Source organism: Periplaneta americana, chromosome 7, assembly GCF_040183065.1.
Source record: "Periplaneta americana isolate PAMFEO1 chromosome 7, P.americana_PAMFEO1_priV1, whole genome shotgun sequence".
Lineage (NCBI taxonomy): Eukaryota > Metazoa > Arthropoda > Insecta > Blattodea > Blattidae > Periplaneta > Periplaneta americana.
Genome location: NC_091123.1, coordinates 14,421,009 through 14,444,014, shown reverse-complemented (window position 1 = coordinate 14,444,014; position 23,006 = coordinate 14,421,009). Strand labels below are relative to the sequence as shown.

The 23,006-nt window shown below is 31.7% G+C and overlaps 1 protein-coding gene across 2 annotated transcripts in view; it reads left to right on the top strand.

Moving 5' to 3' along the window:
- Nucleotides 1–23,006, top strand: part of LOC138702933 (tachykinin-like peptides receptor 99D) — a 94,462-nt gene that overhangs the window by 63,718 nt on the left and 7,738 nt on the right. For both annotated transcript variants that reach the window (XM_069830341.1, XM_069830342.1), the window contains exon 5: nucleotides 13,138–13,238. In XM_069830341.1, the coding sequence (XP_069686442.1) occupies nucleotides 13,138–13,238 (101 nt within the window). The remainder of the gene's footprint in view (nucleotides 1–13,137; nucleotides 13,239–23,006) is intronic.

Here is a 23,006-nt window from a genome sequence, read left to right as displayed (position 1 = left end):
GTCAGTAGATTTACTGGTATGTAAAAGAACTCCTGCGGGACAAAATTCCGGCACATCCGGCGACGCTGATATAACCTCTGCAGTTGCGAGCGTCGTTAAATAAAACATAACATTCTCCTGTAGTAGTAGTAGTAGTAGTAGTAGTAGTAGTAGTAGTAGTAATGGTAGTAGAGGTATTAACGGTAATACTATATCTCTGTTATTTTCATTACTTGTGCGAGACAAAGCCAGAGAAGACGTGAGTGCAAGTGTCGAGAACCGCATCGAACTGTAGACGTCTGCCTTGCTCAGCACTGAACGAGAGAGACAGAAAACAATAAAGAAAAAGGTGGAGGGGATAGCAGAGCGTAAAAGACTTTATAAATAACTCTTAAAAGAAACTTTGTAACTGGAGGGCGACTCAGTGCGATGAAAACCTTTCAAGACGCGATCAAAGGCTAAGGGGGCGGGGGAAGAGGGGTGAAAGTGACAGCGCCATGTTCCGGCTCTTATTGCCACGCCAAATGAAGTGGTCACGACCGATTGTGCTCCAACAAAATATGGGACTGTTCAAAAGTCAGGACTCTTTTGAAATTGCTGAAACGTTGATGGAAAAAGGCCTAAGGTTCACGTGTAAAAACATGAATACCGGTTTATTCATAAAAGAGTAACATATACTGGCGCAAAATTAGTAATAGAAAATTTAAATGTGACTAACAGTTTGTTATTGAATCATTGGTAGATTTCAGAATGTAGAGTTCACACCTCAAACTATTTGAGTTTTATGTCTTCTCAGGACGTTGGAAAATTCACTACTATATATTTTATACTACTATTTTAAAATAATAATAATTTGCGTTTGTAGAGACAAATCCATTATTTCAGATTAAATATGCAAATGTAATAACAGACAAAGGAATAGCTTTCATTTGTTACATTTCGAAGTAAACGTTAGCAAAGCAATCGAAATAAAACAATTGAAAACAAGTATCGTCATCATAAACTCCATTATTTTGTTAATGAAATGCTATTAATAGCTTATATAAAAGGATTTTTTAATTTGAAAAGCGTTTCGACTTTTCAGAAAGAGTACACTATCATTTAGTTGATTCAGGAGTGATTAGAAATAGAACTCATAATTATTTATACCTTAATTATTTATATCTTAACGTTTGATTGTAAAACATTTCTAAAAATTTATATTGGTACTTTTTTGTTAAATTTAATTATACACGATTTAACATCTAGGTAAGATCTTTGGGTATATCAGTAGGCCATGGAGTGTTGTGATTCTGTTTCTATCATCATATGTTACATATGGCTTGTATTCATTTTAATTGATTTCAATTTAATTAATGATTATGATACTGGTCATTAAAGCGGTGATGAATCATGCTATGCAAATTTCCAAAACGGTATTTGCTTTGCCACTAAGGGAAACCATGAAAAACCTCAGTACTTAGATTGGCCTATCAAGGGTTTTAACCCGGAACTTCCCTAATGCGAGTCTAGTGCGTTACCACTCAGCCACCTCGCTCGGTTCCTAAAATTTACATGGTATTTCAACGTAGGGAGAGGGGGAGATAGGGGAAAACTAAACTGTTTTAAACAAACTTGTTCCCATGACAACTAATGCTTACCTTAAATAGTAATATACGTTACAAGAGCGGTATGTTGACGTTTTCATGGTCGAAGAAAAGATTGAAAAAACGAAACGTAGTTGAGCTTTTTTAATTTCCGAGAACATGAAAACAAACATACCGCTCGTGTATCGTACATTATTTTGTGCGAAGATCGTTTATTACATACCTGAAAGACGAATTTCTAATTAGTTGCAATGAAATCTCCATGTTGGTTTCTGTTTAATGACGGCAACTTCGGCAACATTGTTGCTATAAAATGTTTTCTGTGTTTACTATACTCCAGCAGGCCGTGATATACGTCTGTCTTTTTTTCCCCACAGTCTATAAATGCGAACTTAAAACAAACGATAAGGTTATGTAATGATTTATTTTTCATTTTAATATTTTAACAATAATATTCATATAACATATTGCAGTAATAACATCGGCATCTGGAATCTTGTTGATTTTTTCACGGCTTCCTTAATGTTACTTGTATCAGGAATGCAATAAGTTTCGTGGAGTAGTAGACTTTACTTAATTTTTGCAAATATTTAAAAACAATAATTAACAGTGCAATTTAGGTGAAATTGCAGTGGTACGTTTCCAATTTATAATTATTATTATGTTAAACGTCTCTAAAAATAATATGTTAAAAGCCTAAAGCAGTAAAATGAATGTCGCGCTTAAGCGGTAAGAAGAGGGAAATTGTTATGTGTGTTACGTTGGGAATACTGAATGTGGTATTTCACACTTAACCGCGTATTGGTTCTGTGCGGAAAACAAGCAAATACGCACGATCTCGCACAAAAGAGCTTTATCTTCGGGAAAGACAGTGTTTAGATTTTAAAGATTGCATAATTCTGGTCATACATTCTGTTAATAAGGCGACGTAATCCATATTATGTATTATAGTGTAGATAGAAATAGTTAATACGGGCATTCCAGTCTTCAGTTTTGTTGTACAGTGACCACAATATTAGTTGCTCCGCGGTCAGGAGCAATCAAATGATATGGACTACTTTAAAATCTTGCAGTCTAGCATTTGCCTATACAGGTACCTCTGTAATCATGTTCTCTTTGGAAGAGTATGTACACCGCTAATATTTATTCGGGTTAGTTCAAGATATTTGTAGTTGTGCTTCATACACTCCTATGTACACATAAACACAGAAAAAAAGTTCTTAAAGTTACCTTGAATAAAGATTTGCCACTAGAAAAGAAGAAATAATGGAAGAAATCACTATAGGTAGACGTAATGTCTATTAAAGAATTACATAGGAAAACATAATCCTTAAAAAGTGTTTTCAATTTTCAGGCAACAATTCAATTGATACTCGAAACGATTCACACATCAATATGACGCCAATGAGTTGTTTGAAATTGTGATGAATAATAATAAATCATTACAGTGAATTGGATTCATTTGGAAATTAATACCTTAGTTAAGTACCGGTACTTTAGAATTAGACTAGGTTAAATTAATAATACTTTTTATTCTTCGCATTTAAATATAACAAGGCGGAGCCTTCTCGTTAGCTAAATTATTTCATAATAGCTTCCTTATTCCACGAGGCCTAGTCTCCAGACAACAATGCGATTGATAGTCGAAACGATTCACACATCAATATGACGCCAATGAGTTGTTTGAAATAATAATATGACATTACTGAGAATTGAATTCATGTGGAAATTTATTATTACCACAATTAAATACTTTAGAATTAGATTATGTTAAATTAACTATTTAACTTATTTTCTGTTTTCGTACTTCCGTATTAATTGATCATCTCATTTATGTACGAATTATAATAAAAACTAATGGCTTATGAGGCAAATGCTGCAAACTAAGTTCATTAGACGTTCAAATAAACATTTTTCAGATTTATTTTCAATGAAGAATACCAGATATTTTGAAAGTTATTTGCTTCCATAATAATGAAACATACTCCCTCTGAATGTTTTTTTATGCCAAATACTTTTTCTTGAACCTATCCACCTTCAGGTTTTGAGTTTCAACGCGAAAACGCAAGTAACAATGTCAGGACGATCAGTGGGTTTTTTCATGTGGGAGTAAAGCAATAGCTATTTCAGGTCATTGTGATTGTAGATGAATGTTAAGAAAATGTCAGGTTTGCTATGCTTTCGAACAATAGACATAGCCTCTTGGTATAGCTGCTGCATGTAGAGGGTAAAATCATTTTATCCTTGCTAAAAGATCTTGCTGAAATGATCGGGAAACTACAAAATTTTGTAGACCTCTTATTTTATCAGTAAGTAATACCCTTTGGTCTTTCCTTAGGAACTCAATTTTTGCGCTCTCTGGAGCCAATACTGAAGAGAATGACGCATATAAATATCTGCACCACACCGCCATTAAGTATATGAAAAAGATCCAACCCCACTTGAATAATAAAAAAAAAATTGATTTTTAATAACAATATTATCTTACGTAAGTTTTGTAGTTATATATATATATATATATATATAACTACAATACATACATACTTATATAACCCCAAAACGTTTCACTTTCATATCATCAATATAGGACTAATATGTATAATTAATAAAAAATAGTCACATCATGACATTAACTATATTAATACTTTATTTCTAATGGTAATAATGTCATCAAACCACCTCAAGTTTTGTAGATTTTAATATCCAATACACAGCTGTACTCAGAAAATTACACGCCGCAGAATCAGATCTGTAAATTATTTTAGTAAGTCTTGAAGTTTTTAATAACCAATTGAATTTGAACTTTAAAATATGTCAGCAATCCTGCAGATCATGGCCTTCGTGTAATAGCCTGTTGTTTATTGTAGTGTGTTTTGTTTTTTTCTGAAATGCAATTAGTTCTCAAAACTGACTAAAGCTGCATTTTGGAAAATAGGAAAATTATGTAGGAAAACTAACGCTTCACTGAAAGTTACTATTTTTCTAAAAATCCTTGGATGTCAAGCTTCAAAATGGCGGGTCATTCATTAAAATCTGTTCAGCCGTTTTTCCGTAATTTTCATTACCAGTTCAAATTATATATATATATATATATATATATATATATATATATATATATATATATATATATAGATTTATTATGGCGTAACATTCATCTGTTTTTTCTTTAAATTTCATCACGGCTGACTGGATTCGAAACTATTTTTCTAAAACACATAATAATGTCAGTCATCCAAGGTCTTCTGTATTAATTAGGCCCTAATAACGTGCCATATTACCACAATCTGTCGGATATGAAGTGCGTAGCGTTAAAACATTCGAAAGTAAGTCCACAAAACTGGTCTGTAAAAACAGAGCAAATTTATATAACTTAGGTGTCAATGCTGAAGCACTCCGAAGGATACAAAGGAAACTGCTTTCATGAAAGGGTGTGTAGGGAGAAGCCCTTTGTTAAAGGAAAAAAAATAAACATTTCGAATGGAATTCGTAGAAATTCATTTAGAAAAAGATTGTAGCTTCACGGAAACATTTTTATTTACTGCTGAGAACAAGTCAGGTGCACGTAATCCTGTATGGCGAAAATGTGGAGAACAGCTTCTGCAGAGAAATTGGGTCCTAAGCTTAAAGGAGACTGTTGCAGTGAGATAGTGCGGAAATGTACGGCAGTAGGCCTATCAGGGGTGGCAAAACTTCACTTTACAAAGAAACACTTTTCGAGATATAGTAATTTGCAAGTCCTCCGTATGGTTTACTCCGTGACTGAAAACTGTATTCGGGCGTAGGTTCGACTCCAGCTTGGGATGATTACCCATTTGGGTTTTACCAAGGATTTCTCCAACTAGAAGTCGAATATCAGAGAATACTGCAGCAAATGTATGTATGTATGTATGTATGTATGTATGTATGTATGTATGTATGTATGTATGTATGTATGTATGTATGTATGTATGTATGTATGTATGTATGTATGTATGTATGTATGTATGTATGTATGTATGTATGTATGTATGTATGTATGTATGTATGTATGTATGTATGTAGTAGGGTTTAAGAAGGGCGCGTCAGCTACTATGGCTATTTGCACCCTTATCTAAAATTCTGAATATACCAAAGACTTAATAAATAATATAATAATCAGAGTGCTAAAAGACCTAACAGCGTTGTCACCATAAAACGAGGCACACAAAGTATGTATGTATGTATGTATGTATGTATGTATGTATGTATGTATGTATGTATGTATGTATGTATGTATGTATGTATGTATGTATGTATGTATGTATGTATGTATGTATGTATGTATGTATGTATGTATGTATTTATTCACACTGCAATGGGTATATACCCGGTGGCAGTGGTAACTTATTACACTCTATAATGACAATAATAAACTTATTAATTAAAAATACAATTAATAATAATACTAATAATTAACACTAACATTAATTAATAATAATAATAATAATAATAATAATAATAACAGGAAATATCCTAAATTAAATGAAACGATCACTTAAAATAACATTTGAAATAAATCTAATTTGTATCTTAAAACTAAGATCGAACTAAAACCCACAAGTATGATATGTTCATATCTGCACAAGTACCTTTCAACATTACACTAATTTCGCTGTCAACTCACTCACTGCACTGGAACTACGACACACTTCACTGATTCTATCCTGATTTCACTAACACTTCAAAAACATTTCACTGTTCAAATACTTTGCACTGCCACTATAAACTATAAACCTTCACTGACAGGAACACGTTTCACTTACACTACACACTTCACTGACACAACATAATTCTTCACTGATACAACACTTCAATAACAAAATATAATTTACATCCTTTACATACTGCGACCGCCAACAGTGTGTTTCACTTGATAATCAATTCTCCCAATGGAGATGCACAAAGGCGGGAGTGCCGCAGGGCTCCGTATTAGGTCCACTACTTTTCTCTATCTACATTAATTACGTATCAAAGAACTTACAGTATTGCCGATATCACCTCTATGCCGACGACCTACAACTTTACATACATTCCAGACCCAATACGATCAATGAATCGATTGACAAGTTAAATTGTGACCTAGCCACTGTCTCCACTTGGGCGGCCAATTTCGGACTCGCACTTAATCCAAGTAAGACTCAAGCCATAATTATTGGACATAAGCGTTTAGTTAACTCCCTTAATAACAGTAATCTTTCAGTTGTTACTCTTAACAACACGCTAATCCCTTATTCATCTGTCGTAAAAAATCTTGGCTTCTTTTTTGATAATAATCTAAGTTGGAATTTTCAAGTTAAAGAAACGATAAAAAAAATCTGTTCCTCCATTCACTGTTTGAGTCGCTTGAGAAACTTCTTGCCCCAGCAACTAAAACTTACCCTAGTGCAAACCCTAGTAACGCCGCACTTCGATTATTGTGACGTTTTGTTAAGTGACCTAAGTTCTGAATTGTCAGTCAAGTTACAGCGAGCTCAGAATATGTGCGTCAGATACGTGTGCAACATCCGACGGTATGATCACATATCACCGTCCTTCGCAAGTCTCTCGTGGCTCCGACTTAAAGAACGTAGAACTTTACACTCTTTGTCTTTACTCTTTCGAATTCTGCACACTTCAACACCAAATTACCTTTCGTCTCGTTTCTCTTATCTATACTCTAACCACGACGTAAATACCAGATCACTTATCTGTGGCACGCTAAGTATACCTCTTCATAGAACATCTTGTTATTCATCATCTTTTACAATATCCACCTCGCGTCAATGGAATTCCTTGTCACAAAGTATTAGGGGCTGCAAGACAATAAACACCTTTAAGAACAGCTTAAAAGATAACCTTATTAGCATTTCACTCCAATAATACTGATTTAAACTATCACTGACTACATTGTTACTTTTTTCTTTAGACATCATCCTGATTGTGCTGTATTTTAATTGTCTCGTAATAATCTCTTTCTATTATCTAATATTATTTGAAATATATTAACATTCTATGTATTTTAGTTTAATTCTGCTACACAGTTTATTTCAGTGTTTAATTAATAGTTCATAGTATTTTGTTGTTTAATTTGTAAATAACTTTTGTATACATGTAACTCTCATCTCAATCAAATTGTTGGATTCTTTGTAAGTTCATGCATATGTATATACACTTTTTGCTGGTTGAGTGGAAGAGAAGGCCTTACGGCCTTAACTCTGCCAGCTAAAATAAATCATTATTATTATTATAATTACCGTCTATTAGTAAAGTCCTTAAGCCTATTTTTAAATACGTTTTTGGTTGTTGGTAAAGCCTTTAGTAAGTCTGCAGGTAAAGCATTCCAGTCCCTGATAGTACGATTGAGAAAAGAAAACTTTCCAGTGTCCTCCTCTGCCTTCTTTCCCTCAATTGAAAAAAACTATTTCAAAATCACCCATTTTACCAATCGAGCAGCTGAAATAGCGTCGTTAAATAATGGACTAAAATTAATCTGCAAGTCAGTGCCAAAGAACTTCGGATAAATGAAATTTTACATTGACATGAAACGTTTGTGTTCGAGATACAAGAAATAAGAACTGTAACGCTTTGACAGAAAGGATTTGCTCTGACGCCACTCGTGTTACCATAGAAACAGAATTGTAGGTGGTTTTTCACGCGGCCCGTTTTGCTTTATTCTCTGTTTAAGGAACACCAGGACTGAGTTTGAAATTTGTACAATTTTAATCCGATTTCTGTCTTTTTTTTTTAACTCTTTGTTATATGTATTAAGTATAACGTGTATGTTAATTTTCGGCCCAATCGGATTACTAGTTTCGGGCTTAATTCTACTATAATTATACAAATTAGTGAACAAAAAAAAGTTCCAGGCGCATTACTACAATAGGCCTAAATACAGCAACTTCATATTTTTGTCATATGGATCCTGTTTCATAGATAATATTTTAACATTGAGAAATTTATGATATCTACGTTAGTTTAGGCGCAAATGCATTTTTGAAAATCAGATATTTATTCATATTTTTAATAATAATTTTAACGCTTTGTTTTCAAGATACTTCTCAACGATATATATCAGGTAACACATACAAGGACACAAACGAATATTTCCATTGAATTTAGTGAAAACTGCATGCGCATGGAGTATTTTGAACATAAAAAAACGCATTTTAGAGAAAAAGGCAAATTTGTGAAAGGGGATGCAATACTGACGTATGTCATTTAGGTAGTCTGCTACGGTAGAAAGAATGTTAAAATATATTATTATTATTATTATTATTATTATTATTACCATTATTATTGTTTTTTATTATTATTATTATTATTATTATTATTATTATTATTATTATTATTATTATTATTGTATCAAGAAATTTAAATTTGTATAGTATCTTTGTCATTTAGGTAATCTGCTACGGCAGAAAGAATGTTAAAATTTATTATTATTATTATTATTATTATTATTATTATTATTATTATTATTATTATTATTATTATTATTATTATTATTATTATTATCATTAGCATTACCATTTTATTTTAGTAGGTTATTTTACGACGCTTTATCAACACTCTGCCAGGTTAAATAAATTATTATTATTATTGTTATTATTATTATTATTATTATTATTATTATTATTATTATTATTATTATATTTTAGTAGGTAATTTTACGACGCTTTATCAACACTCTGACAGGTTAAATAAATTATTATTATTATTATTATTATTATTATTATTATTATCATCATTAGCATTACCATTTTATTTTAGTAGGTTATTTTACGACGCTTTATCAACACTCTGCCAGGTTAAATAAATTATTATTATTATTGTTATTATTATTATTGTTATTATTATTATTATTATTATTATTATTATCTTAGCTTAAAAACAGGATATCTTAGTTTAAAAACAGGAATTTACCCGTCACTTTGGAAGGAAGCATCCATTATTCCAGTTTTCAAAAATGGTAATAAAAATAGTGTTACTAATTATAGACCCATTTCTATCCTAAACAATTTTTCTAAAATTTTTGAAAAAATTATTCACAAACACATTTCATTGTATGTCAAAAATAAGATCAACATGGATTTACAAGAGGGAAATCTACAACTACTAATTTAGTTTCCTATCTTAATCTCATAATGCCTATAGTTGAAAATCAAGGTCAAATTGACTCAATTTATTTTGATTTTAGCAAAGCATTTGATGTTGTTCCTCACAAAATTTTATTAAATAAATTAAGTAATTTTGGTCTCTCCACTAACTACGTTAATTGGTTTGAAAATTATTTAACAGATAGACAGTCTTGTGTTCGACTAGGTAATTCTCTCTCGGTTCCATTTAATAGTTTATGCGGTGTTCCTCAAGGGTCTACATTGGGACCTCTCTTATTTTTATTATTTATAAATGATATAAGAAAAAGAATAAGTTCTAGCTGCCTTTTATTTGCGGATGATCTCAAAATCTTTCGCAAAATTAATAGTTTGGTTGATTTTCAAATTCTTCAAAATGACATTAATTCAATTTCACAATGGTCTGTTGAAAATGGAATGAAAATTAATCAATCCAAAACTTCTGTTATTTCCTTTTCACGGAAAACTATCTCCCTAAAATTTAACTATTCTCTCAGTAATGTCGTAATTACTAGGACAGATTGTATTAGAGATCTTGGTGTCCTACTTGATTCAAAATTATATTTCCATGATCATGTGCAATATATTTATACCCATTCGTTAAGAATGCTTGGTATAATTAGGTCTATAACTTATTCTTTTTCCACTCCTATGTGTTTATTAATTTTATACTATACGTTGGTTAGATCCAAGCTTGAATATGCATCTGTTGTATGGAACTCCATTACTTCCACTGACTCGGCTAAATTGGAGAATATTCAAAGAAAATTTATTTCCTTGTGTTCTTATAGATTTTTACCAAATTCCGATTATAACTATGAGATTAAATGCAATTATTTCAATTGCGGTTGTTTGTTCACCAGACGTCAGGATCTTGATTATTTATTTTTTTGCAAAGTCATTAAGGGTGATATTGATTGTGAATCTTTCATAAGCAATATCAGTCTTCGTATTCCTGCTAATGGTTTAAGATTTCATAAATTGTTTTATAATAAGAATCCTAAATCTCTGTCTCCGATCTGCAGATGCATTAAATATGCTAATTTGCATGGATTCAACTTGGATCCATTTAATGTGTAGTATATCTTTGAGTTTTTAACTCACTGATCTTATTTAATAATTATTTGTCCATTTTATTTCTTGCATTTGGTCAATTGATTAATGTAGACTATTCCATTATTTCAATTATCTCATTGTACTAATTTTATAATTTTATAATTATTATTTGATCATTGATTATGTAGACCATTATATTGTTTGTATTTCATCTCATTGCCATTTTCTATCATTCATTCTCATCATCATTTGTTGTTTTGTTCTGTTTTGTATCGTGCAAAACTGTAATTGGCCTTGTGCTGTTGTTTTTGCACGTTAATATTCTAAATAAATAAATAAATAAATAAATAAAATAAATAAATTATTATTATTATTATTATTATATTTTAGTAGGTAATTTTACGACGCTTTATCAACACTCTGACAGGTTAAATAAATTATTATTATTATTATTATTATTATTATCATTATTATTATTATTATTATTATTTTATTTTAGTAGGTTATTTTACGACGCTTTATCAACACTCTACCAGGTTAAATGAATCATTATTATTATTATTATTATTATTATTATTATTATTATTATTATTTTATTTTAGTAGGTTATTTTACGACGCTTTATCAACACTCTGCCAGGTTAAATAAATTATTATTATTATTATTATTATTATTATTATTATTATTATTATTATTATTATTATTCGCATATTTTATTTTATTACTTAATTCGAGTTTAGACGATTCATGCCGTTATTTGGTTTTCCTAAAATCTCGGGTCAATTTTTGTTGAATTGCTTATGTTAAGGTGTTTGCTACGGATTTTTGAGTTAAAGTATTTTTTTCCGGTGTAATATCGCAATAGATTTCAACAACAAAACATGTCATGTCACTTGTTATATTTAATTACTTCTGTGAAACTTCTGACCGGTATATTTCGACGTAATGTAAGATCATAAAAACAGCAACAATATACTAATACTTTTTGCACTCTCTGTAGAACAGCAGCGAATTACCAGAGTCGTTTTAATTTCTTTCCGAGTCTATTTCAGTAGTAGCTACTTGTTTCACGGTATCTGTTCGTCCCGAGTTTGCGTAAATTGCTGCACAGAGCTGCGATAACACGCGATTGTGCTCGTAAATTCATTGAAATGGGAAAGAGAGAGAGAGAGAGAGAGAGAGAGAGAGAAGGGAGCGAAACGGATTTAGTTCATTTTCACGAGTGATTTACCTTCCTAGGGGTACCACATGTTTATATTGTATTACAATTTAGTCGCTTTATATTGATATACAATAGAAGGAACAAGAAATTGACAGTGGGAGCTTCGTTACGTCGAGTTTGATGTAAATACGTATTTTATTTAAATTATTTAGGTATAGTGACCATTCGATATAAGCGTATTTACTTTTAAAAATTCCCAATATACAGTGTGTCCCAAAAATCATGGTGTGTTTCAGAGGATTTTATTTTTTGAATGAACACAGTTAGAAATGTAATATTGATGCCAGACGAAAATAATACTCCCAAAATTTTTCGTCTGTACGTTTGAGGCACTGAAGGAAACAAAAAACGATAACAATCCAACAAATGCAATAATTTTCATTGTTAGAATTTATTACATAATACAGATGTCCAAAGAAAAGTGCAATGTGTTTTATGGCTGGTAAAATTAAAATCTGTGACTTGTTTACGATGTGTTTTGAAACGTGGAAAATAGTCTCATCGCTGAACATTATACGACCTAAAAACTGTTCATCGTTGTGAATTTCAATAAGAATATTCACAGCAAAATCATACCTTTTATGATAATCATATGGATAAAGTACATGTTACAATTGAAGTTTATGAGGAATCAGATGAAGACGTTTCTTTAAAGCTCTATGAACTGTTGTTTTCGAGAGGTCCAAATTGTCGAGCACATTTACGAAATGATTTCTTTGGACTCTGAACAAATGGTCTTCGGTTGGCTTTTAGTTTTGTCCTTTAAATATGCATAAATTTGATCGGAACAAATGTAACATTGTAAAATTTCTTTGCAGGACGAACATTGTAAAATTTCTTTGCAGGACGAAAAGTTACATTTATTCGTATCAGATTTCTGCCTATTCAAAGGATAAAACTAAATAATTTATTATCATAGTATTAAATTGACTGAGCTTATTGAGAATAAAATTAACGGTTTTCCCAAAACACGCTTTGAAATGTTTTACATAAAACAATTTTTATCTCGAAAAGGAAGCAAAAACTAGCAAAATTGTATTAAACTTTTTTGTTTGAAATATCTCAAAGAGTAAACCTCTGAAATTAACAGTTCATCCTGTCTATTTCTTGTGGCATTAATTTCATATATCGAAAAAAGACATATTTCTCTGTTGTATTGCAGGTGATCAAGATGCTAGTGATAGTGGTGGCCCTTTTTGCCCTTTGCTGGCTGCCCTTGCAGACCTACAATGTGCTGCAGGACATCTTCCCAGAGATAAACGGGTAAACACTAATATTACCTTCCGTAATTTTAAACCATCTAGCAAAATTTTCTTTTGTTTCTGTCTTTAATATTATACAGTGTGTATTAGAATTCAATATACAAAAATTTGAATGGTAGCTGGAAAGTAAAGGCAAACGCTTTTTTGCTATCTCACTATCCGAAGATCAAATCGTCTGAAGAACTGTAAGAAAGTGGCATGGAGAATATTAACATTTTAATAAATGTCTGTTAAATTCGAACAGCTCTTTGAAATGCCCTCCATTCCTTTTTAAACAACGCACATGTTAGGTAAATCCTAGGTGCTTCTTGGATTGTTTCTGTCTCTGGCAATATCTGTGATGCTTTTTTTTTTATTTTAGTAGGTTATTTTACGACGCTTTATCAACAGCTTAGGTTATTTAGCGTCTGAATGAGATGAAGGTGATAATGCCGGTGAAATGAGTCCGGGGTCCAGCACCGAAAGTTACCCAGCATTTGCTCATATTGGGTTGAGGGAAAACCCCGGAAAAAACCTCAACCAGGTAACTTGCCCCGACCGGGAATCGAACCCGGGCCACCTGGTTTCGCGGCCAGAAGCGCTATCCGTTACTCCACATGTGTGGACTCTGTGATGAGTCTCTCTGTTGACTGCCTGAGCTTTTTTTCTTAATTGCTTATTTTACGACGCTTTATCAACTGCTAAGTTATAGTTATCTAGCGTCTGAGTGAGATGAAAGTGATAATGCCGGCGAAATGAGTCCAGCGTCCAGCGCCGAAAGTTACCCAGCATTTGCTCTTAATGGGTTGAGAAAAAAAAACGAAAAAAACCTCCACCACGTAACTTGTCCCAATCAGGATTTGAACCCAGGTCCGCTCGTTCACAGTCACGCATGCTAACAGTTACTCCACAGTTGTGGCCCGCTTGAGCTACGACAGTGCAGTGGCTGGGGGTATGTTGGTTGGTATTTCCTTAAACTTGTTGTAAATGTCCGATATGTTGGTAAAAATGATCTGGACACCCTAATGGATGCGTAACTCATCAACAGCTCACGAATGGACAGCATGGAATTTAAATGAAACAAACCAGTTACACAGGACACAAATTTGACAACTGACTGATAACTGAATGCAGCGCTAGCCGTCGTCAGTGGGAATTATTCAAACAGTACCAGCGCCTAGTACATAGGCAACCTCAATACCCAGTATAATTAGTTTCCCATACTGACAAATTGTTCGTCGCACAGCTGAGTAAATGACGCGTCGCCAACCCTCCAAGTTGTCAGACACAAAATGTTTGCCTTGACCTCCCAAACTACAGCTCAAAGTTTGTGAATTTGATCCAGATATCTCTGCAGAAGGCCATGAATAGTGCTATAATCGTATACAAGGGGACAGCAGCGTAGTTCAACACCACACCGTTAAATCGCCTTCTGCTTCATTATAATTCATGTATACATTATTGTGAATTCCTGCGTTAGGTAACATATTTAGGCTACCACAAATAAATTTGCAGGGACGCATCTTATTATAAGTAAATAAAATATCCGATTACCAAGAGCAAAGCAGAGCACGATTGCAGTAAAATTACTACACAGGGTGTTAATGAATAACAACGCAATGTTTTCGTTAAGAGTATACATAACACATTTTTAGAATCAGTAAGAGTTAGAGATACTGAAATTGAACGAAAAGAAGAAATAAATAGATAAAAGAAAGAGACAGAAATAAGACTGAGATGAACAGTAAAGAAAGGTCAGAACCGGCGACAGCTAAAGATTTGGATATTAAAATTTCAGAGGTATTAGATGCGAATAAAAATGTGGGATTTGGATATTAAAATTTCAGAGGTATTAGATGCAATTAAAAATGTGGGAATTGGATATTAAAATTTCAGAGGTATTAGACACGATTAAAAATGTGGGATTTGGATATTAAAATTTCTGAGGTATTAGATGCGAATAAAAATGTGGGATTTGGATATTAAAATTTCAGAGGTATTAGATGCGATTAAAAATGTGGGATTTGGATATTAAAATTTCAGAGGTATTAGATACGATTAAAAATGTGGGATTTGGATATTAAAATTTCAGAGGTATTAGATGCGATTAAAAATGTGGGATTTGGATATTAAAATTTCAGAGGTATTAGATGCGATTAAAAATGTGGGATTTGGATATTAAAATTTCAGAGGTATTAGATGCGATTAAAAATGTGGGATTTGGATATTAAAATTTCAGAGGTATTAGATGCGATTAAAAATGTGGGATTTGAATATTAAAATTTCAGAGGTATTAGAAGCGACTAAAAATTTGGGTATTAAAATTTCAGAGGTAATAGATGCGAATAATAATGTGGGAATTGGATATTAAAATTTCAGAGGTATTAGATGCGATTAAAAATGTGGGATTTGGACATTAAAATTTCAGAGGTATTGGACACGATTAAAAATGTGAGATTTGAATATTAAAATTTCAGAGGTATTAGATGCAATTAAAATGTGGGATTTGGATATTAAAATTTCAGAGGTATTAGATGCGATTAAAAATGTGGGACTTGAATATTAAAATTTCAGAGGTATTAGATGCGATTAAAAATGTGGGAATTGGATATTAAAATTTCAGAGGTATTAGATGCGAATTAAAATGTGGGATTTGGATATTAACATTTCAGATATATTAGATGCGATTAAAATTATTGGATATTAAAATTTCAGAGGTAATAGATGCGATTAAAAATGTGGGATTTGGATATTAAAATTTCAGAGGTATTAAATGCGATTAAAAATGTGGGATATGGATATTAAAATTTCAGAGATATTAGATGCAATTAAAAAATGTGGGATTTGGATATTAAAATTTCAGACGTATTAGACACAATTAAAATGTGGGATTTGGATATTAACATTTCAGAGGTATTAGATGCGAATAAAAATGTGGGATTTAGATATTATAATTTCAGAGGTGTTAGACACGATTAAAAATGTGAGATTTGAATATTAAAATTTCAGAAGTATTAGATGCAATTAAAATGTGGGATTTGGATATTAAAATTTCAGAGGTATTAGATGCGATTAAAAATTTGGGATTTGGATAATAAAATTTCAAAAGTATTAGATGCGAATAAAAATGTGGGATTTGGATATTAAAATTTCAGAGGTATTAGATGAGATTAAAAATGTGGGATTTGGATATTAAAATTTCAGAAGTATTAGATGCGATTAAAAATGTGGGATTTGGATATTAAAATTTCAGAAGTATTAGATGCGATTAAAAATGTGGGATTTGGATATTAAAATTTCAGAGGTATTAGATGCGAATTAAAATGTGGGATTTGGATATTAACATTTCAGATATATTAGATGCGATTAAAATTATTGGATATTAAAATTTCAGAGGTAATAGATGCGATTAAAAATGTGGGATTTGGATATTAAAATTTCAGAGGTATTAGACACGATTAAAAATGTGGGATTTGGATATTAAAATTTCTGAGGTATTAGATGCGAATAAAAATGTGGGATTTGGATATTAAAATTTCAGAGGTATTAGATGCGATTAAAAATGTGGGATTAGGATATTAAAATTTCAGAGGTATTAGATGCGATTAAAAATGTGGGATTTGGATATTAAAATTTCAGAGGTATTAGATGCGATTAAAAATGTGGGATTTGGATATTAAAATTTCAGAGGTATTAGATGCGATTAAAAATGTGGGATTTGGATATTAAAATTTCAGAGGTATTAGATGCGATTAAAAATGTGGGATTTGGATATTAAAATTTCAGAGGTATTTGATGCGATTAAAAATGTGGGATTTGAATATTAAAATTTCAGAGGTATTAGAAGAAACTAAAAATTTGGGTATTAAAATTTCAGAGGTAATAGATACGAATAATAATGTGGGAATTGGATATTAAAATTTCAGAGGTATTAGATGTGATTAAAAATGTGGGAATTGGATATTAAAATTTCAGAGATATTAGATGCGATTAAAAATGTGGGATTTGGATATTAAAATTTCAGAGGTATTAGATGCGATTAAAAATGTGGGATTTGGGTATTAAAATTTCAGAGATATTAGATGTGATTAAAAATGTGGGATTTGGATATTAAAATTTCAGAGATATTAGATGCGAATAAAAATGTGGGATTGGGATATTAAAATTTCAGAAATATTAGATGCGATTAAAAATGTGGGATTTAGATATTAAAATTTCAGAGGTATTAGATGCGAATAAAAATGTGGGATTTGGATATTAAAATTTCAGAGGTATTAGATGCGATTAAAAATGTGGGATTTGGATATTAAAATTTCAGAGGTATTAGATGCGATTAAAAATGTGGGATTTGGATATTAAAATTTCAGAGATATTAGATGCGAATAAAAATGTGGGATTTGGATATTAAAATTTCAGAAGTATTAGATGCGATTAAAAATGTGGGATTTGGATATTAAAATTTCAGAGGTATTAGATGCGATTAAAAATGTGGGATTTGGATATTAAAATTTCAGAGGTATTAGATGCGATTAAAAATGTGGGATTTGCATATTAAAATTTCAGAGATATTAGATGCGATTAAAAATGTGGGATTTGGATATTAACATTTCAGAGGTATTAGACACGAATAAAAATGTGGGATTTGGATATTAACATTTCAGAGGTATTAGATGCGATTAAAAATGTGGGATTTGGATATTAACATTTCAGAGGTGTTGGATGCGAATAAAAATGTGGGATTTAGATATTAAAATTTCAGAGGTGTTAGACACGATTAAAAATGTGAGATTTGAATATTAAAATTTCAGAAGTATTAGATGCAATTAAAATGTGGGATTTGGATATTAAAATTTCAGAAGTATTAGATGCGATTAAAAATTTGGGATTTGGATATTAAAATTTCAGAGGTATTAGATGCGAATAAAAATGTGGGATTTGGATATTAACATTTCAGAGATATTAGATGCGATTAAAATTATTGGATATTTTAATTTCAGAGGTAATCGATGCGAATAAAAATGTGGGATTTGGATATTAAAATTTCAGAGAAATTAGACGCGATAAAAAATTTGGGATTTGGATATTAATATTTCAGAAGTATTAGATGCAATTAAAATGTGGGATTTGGATATTAAAATTTCAGAAGTATTAGATGCGATTAAAAATTTGGGATTTGGATATTAAAATTTCAGAGGTATTAGATGCGAATAAAAATCTTGGATTTGGATATTAACATTTCAGAGAAATTAGATGCGATTAAAATTATTGGATATTAAAATTTCAGAGATAATCGATGCGAATAAAAATGTGGGATTTGGATATTAATATTTCAGAGGTATTAGACACGATTAAAAATGTGGGAATTGGATATTAAAATTTCAGAGATATTAGATGCGATTAAAAATGTGGGATTTGGATATTAAAATTTCAGAGGTATTAGATGCGATTAAAAATGTGGGATTTGGGTATTAAAATTTCAGAGATATTAGATGTGATTAAAAATGTGGGATTTGGATATTAAAATTTCAGAGATATTAGATGCGAATAAAAATGTGGGATTGGGATATTAAAATTTCAGAAATATTAGATGCGATTAAAAATGTGGGATTTAGATATTAAAATTTCAGAGGTATTAGATGCGAATAAAAATGTGGGATTTGGATATTAAAATTTCAGAGGTATTAGATGCGATTAAAAATGTGGGATTTGGATATTAAAATTTCAGAGGTATTAGATGCGATTAAAAATGTGGGATTTGGATATTAAAATTTCAGAGATATTAGATGCGAATAAAAATGTGGGATTTGGATATTAAAATTTCAGAAGTATTAGATGCGATTAAAAATGTGGGATTTGGATATTAAAATTTCAGAGGTATTAGATGCGATTAAAAATGTGGGATTTGGATATTAAAATTTCAGAGGTATTAGATGCGATTAAAAATGTGGGATTTGCATATTAAAATTTCAGAGATATTAGACACGATTAAAAATGTGAGATTTGAATATTAAAATTTCAGAAGTATTAGATGCAATTAAAATGTGGGATTTGGATATTAAAATTTCAGAAGTATTAGATGCGATTAAAAATTTGGGATTTGGATATTAAAATTTCAGAGGTATTAGATGCGAATAAAAATGTGGGATTTGGATATTAACATTTCAGAGATATTAGATGCGATTAAAATTATTGGATATTTTAATTTCAGAGGTAATCGATGCGAATAAAAATGTGGGATTTGGATATTAAAATTTCAGAGAAATTAGACGCGATAAAAAATTTGGGATTTGGATATTAATATTTCAGAAGTATTAGATGCAATTAAAATGTGGGATTTGGATATTAAAATTTCAGAAGTATTAGATGCGATTAAAAATTTGGGATTTGGATATTAAAATTTCAGAGGTATTAGATGCGAATAAAAATCTTGGATTTGGATATTAACATTTCAGAGAAATTAGATGCGATTAAAATTATTGGATATTAAAATTTCAGAGATAATCGATGCGAATAAAAATGTGGGATTTGGATATTAATATTTCAGAGGTATTAGACACGATTAAAAATGTGGGGATGTAGTCGGTAAGTGTAACTGAAGTGGAACTGTAAAAACATAAAAAAGTATAAGGGAGAGAGGAAGTGAATAATCAAATGTGTAGAGAAAGAGTAAAAGTATTTGAAGTCAGTGAGAATAGTGAGAAAGGAATTGGGGTAAGTGGACTAGTGAGAAAATAAAAGTGAGTGCAAAGAGGAAGAGTAAATAATAATATTAAAAAAGTGTTAAGAGAACTGAATAAGTGACAGCTAAAAACATTTGAACTTTGGAACATTAAATGAATATAAGAGAAAGATAGAAAAGGTCAATGGAAAAAATACGGTAAATAATAAAATTATGATAATGTATACGAAAAAATGAAATTGAGGTTTTAGTGAATATTAGTTAGGGAAAAAAGGGGGTTAAAAGTAGTATATAATATTAGAGATGACACTGAGAAAGGACTAATATTATGATTAGTGAAAAAATTGAGAATAGTAAATGAAATGTAGGATAAGTATTGAATGGGAGGCTGGACATTGTAATAAGGAGGTACATAGTTGGTGTAAATTAGAATTAGGCTATTTATGGAGACGTGTACTGCAAAGAATGCGTTGATGGTGACACCGGGTACGAGACATCTAAAGAACAGTTGTGAGGTAAATATACAGGGTGTTTCCGGACTGGTGTTACAAACTTTCAGGGATGATGGCGAAGGGCACATGTATCAATTTGAGATAAGGAACCCTGGTTCGGAAATGACTGAGTCGAAAATTATAAACAAAAATAGTTGTGTGGAAATGGAATTGTAATTTGGCACCACTTGTCCTCCTTCCCTTAAACTTTGGAACAGTCGTGGAAAAATGGTATGGCCGAATGTCTCCGACGTGGGTACTTGTACCGATACAATCTGTGAGCTTGTCTACTGTTCCCTTTGACTCATCCGTCATCAGAAATCAGGTCTGCATATTCCGCTCTCGTGTAGTCCTCCATTTCACTAGGACTGATCGACTGGACACTGCAACTTGTACACATACACAACTGCCTACAGACGTGCATATCAGGACCGACCATGTCCGTTACACATTACGCTATCTGCATTGCTTTAATGTAGTTTCCTGTCCCCACCCCTCAGACAGCGCACTGAATGGAATACTGTAAGTAGACAACGTAAACAACGTCAGATGAATACAGTATGTGTAAGATGTACAGATAAATACACATAAATAAAGTGTACAGAGGAATAAAATTATTTCATTTCCACACAACTACAGACGCGGACAAATTATTAGACTACATTAATTATAAGTGCAACAAAGCTGTAATTATCGGCAGAAATAATAAACAAGAAAAGTATTTTGCGCAGAAATAATGAACAGAAAATTGAGTCTCGAAGTTACTAATATTTTGTGAACATTCCCTTATTCTTTATTAACACGTCGATTTTGTCAGGGATGCTGCAAACTAAAGTTTGATACTTTCTTTGAATATCAGCATTATTTAGCCAGATATTGGACGGTGCTTAAATGAAACCATGTTTTTTTTTGTAAGCCTGTTTTTGTTCACTTTCTTCTTCAGTATAGATAACAGATTTTCAATTTCGCTCATATCCGGTCTTCTTGCAGGCCATGGGAGAACAGACTGTTAAATATCTTCCGCAGTATATAATTAAAACACCAGTAGTACCAACACTGGCCAGAAAAAATATACGTAACCATTGGAAAAATATACTAGAAAATGTAAACAATCATATTTGCAACAATAGAGACTCTGTGAATTATACTGATAGTTAATATGTCGAATTACATTATGTTTCCAAGAAAAACGTTTTAGTCTAATAATTTGTCCACGTCTGTGTTTTTGTTTGTAACTTTCGACTCGGTCATTTCCTGACCAGAGTTCCTTATCTCAAATTTATACATGTGCCCTTCGCCATCATCCCTCAAAGTTTGTAACACCACCTCGGAAACACCCTGTATGTCTCTTATGTTTTTATTCTTGCTATTTGTTTCTATCTCATTCAGTTTTTTCTCAAGTATTCTCTCTTTTCATTCCTAAGTGTACGACTTGTTTCCCGTCTTTCATTGAAATAATTATCTCTATTCACCTCAACTGGATCCTGTAAGAATTTCAATTTTGCCTGTTTCCTTCTTTCTACTACCATGCAACAATCTTAATCAAACCACGGTTTCTTTTTCTTAGTTTCATAATTACCTCTGCTCTGCTCAGCTGCAATTTTGATATGTTGTTGTTATTGTTTTATAATGCCAATCGTTTGACAATAAAGTCATTTGACCTCCTGTACTCCAATATTTTTCAAAGATATTATCATGGTCAGCCACTGAAGCACAGATTTTCAGGTGTTCCGAGTCCATTTCTTGGTTTGAGTTGCACAATGGGCAGTTAGGGGATTGATATATTCCAATTCTATGTAAGTGTTTGGCCAAACAATCATGGCCTGTTGCCAATCTAAATGCAGCTACAGACGATTTTCGTGGCAAATCGGGAATTAACTGTGGATTATGATGTAGAGAGTTCCATTTTTTCCCTTGAGATTGTGTGATATTATCTCGGATATTTTCCCACACGCAATTAACTTCAACTACGTCGGAACTTGTTAAAGCAGCAAATCTGTTTGAAATGATAAAATAATCCATCTCTTTACATGTTAAACAAAGGTGTATTTCCAAACTGTTTCTCTTCTTGAAGTAAAACCGTTGTTCAGTCTTCATCACTCATTGCTTCTTCAGTTCGTGCTATTCGCCCATTATTGGATTCTGATGGAGCTCATATTGTGGTGAGGACATCAGTGCAAAGTGGGGAAGAAAACGAATACAAAAAAAAAAAGTGTACCTTTCTCTCGTGGTACGTGCTATCTGTCCGATATACCGTCACTGGTGGCCAGTTTAGAAAAGAATTACCTACGTCACGCTGCATAAACAACTGCTCAAGCCTTTTCCGAGAAGAGTAGATATATGCGACGGCTAGTAATACCTTGGATTACAAATTTCCAACCGCCTTACCAATAATAATATTTGAGGAACAGAAATGAAACTTCGAGGAAAGATCAAGGAGCTTCAAAACATTATTTTGCAGTGACGTCCATCATGAGGGCACATACGCGTATACGCCCTTATTTTAGCTAACCCTCAATTATAATTAGCCTATAGGTAAGTCAAATCAGCCGTACCAATATTTTATATACAATTTAAATTTACTTTATTCAGTTACTCCTAAGTCCACTTTGTATTGTAT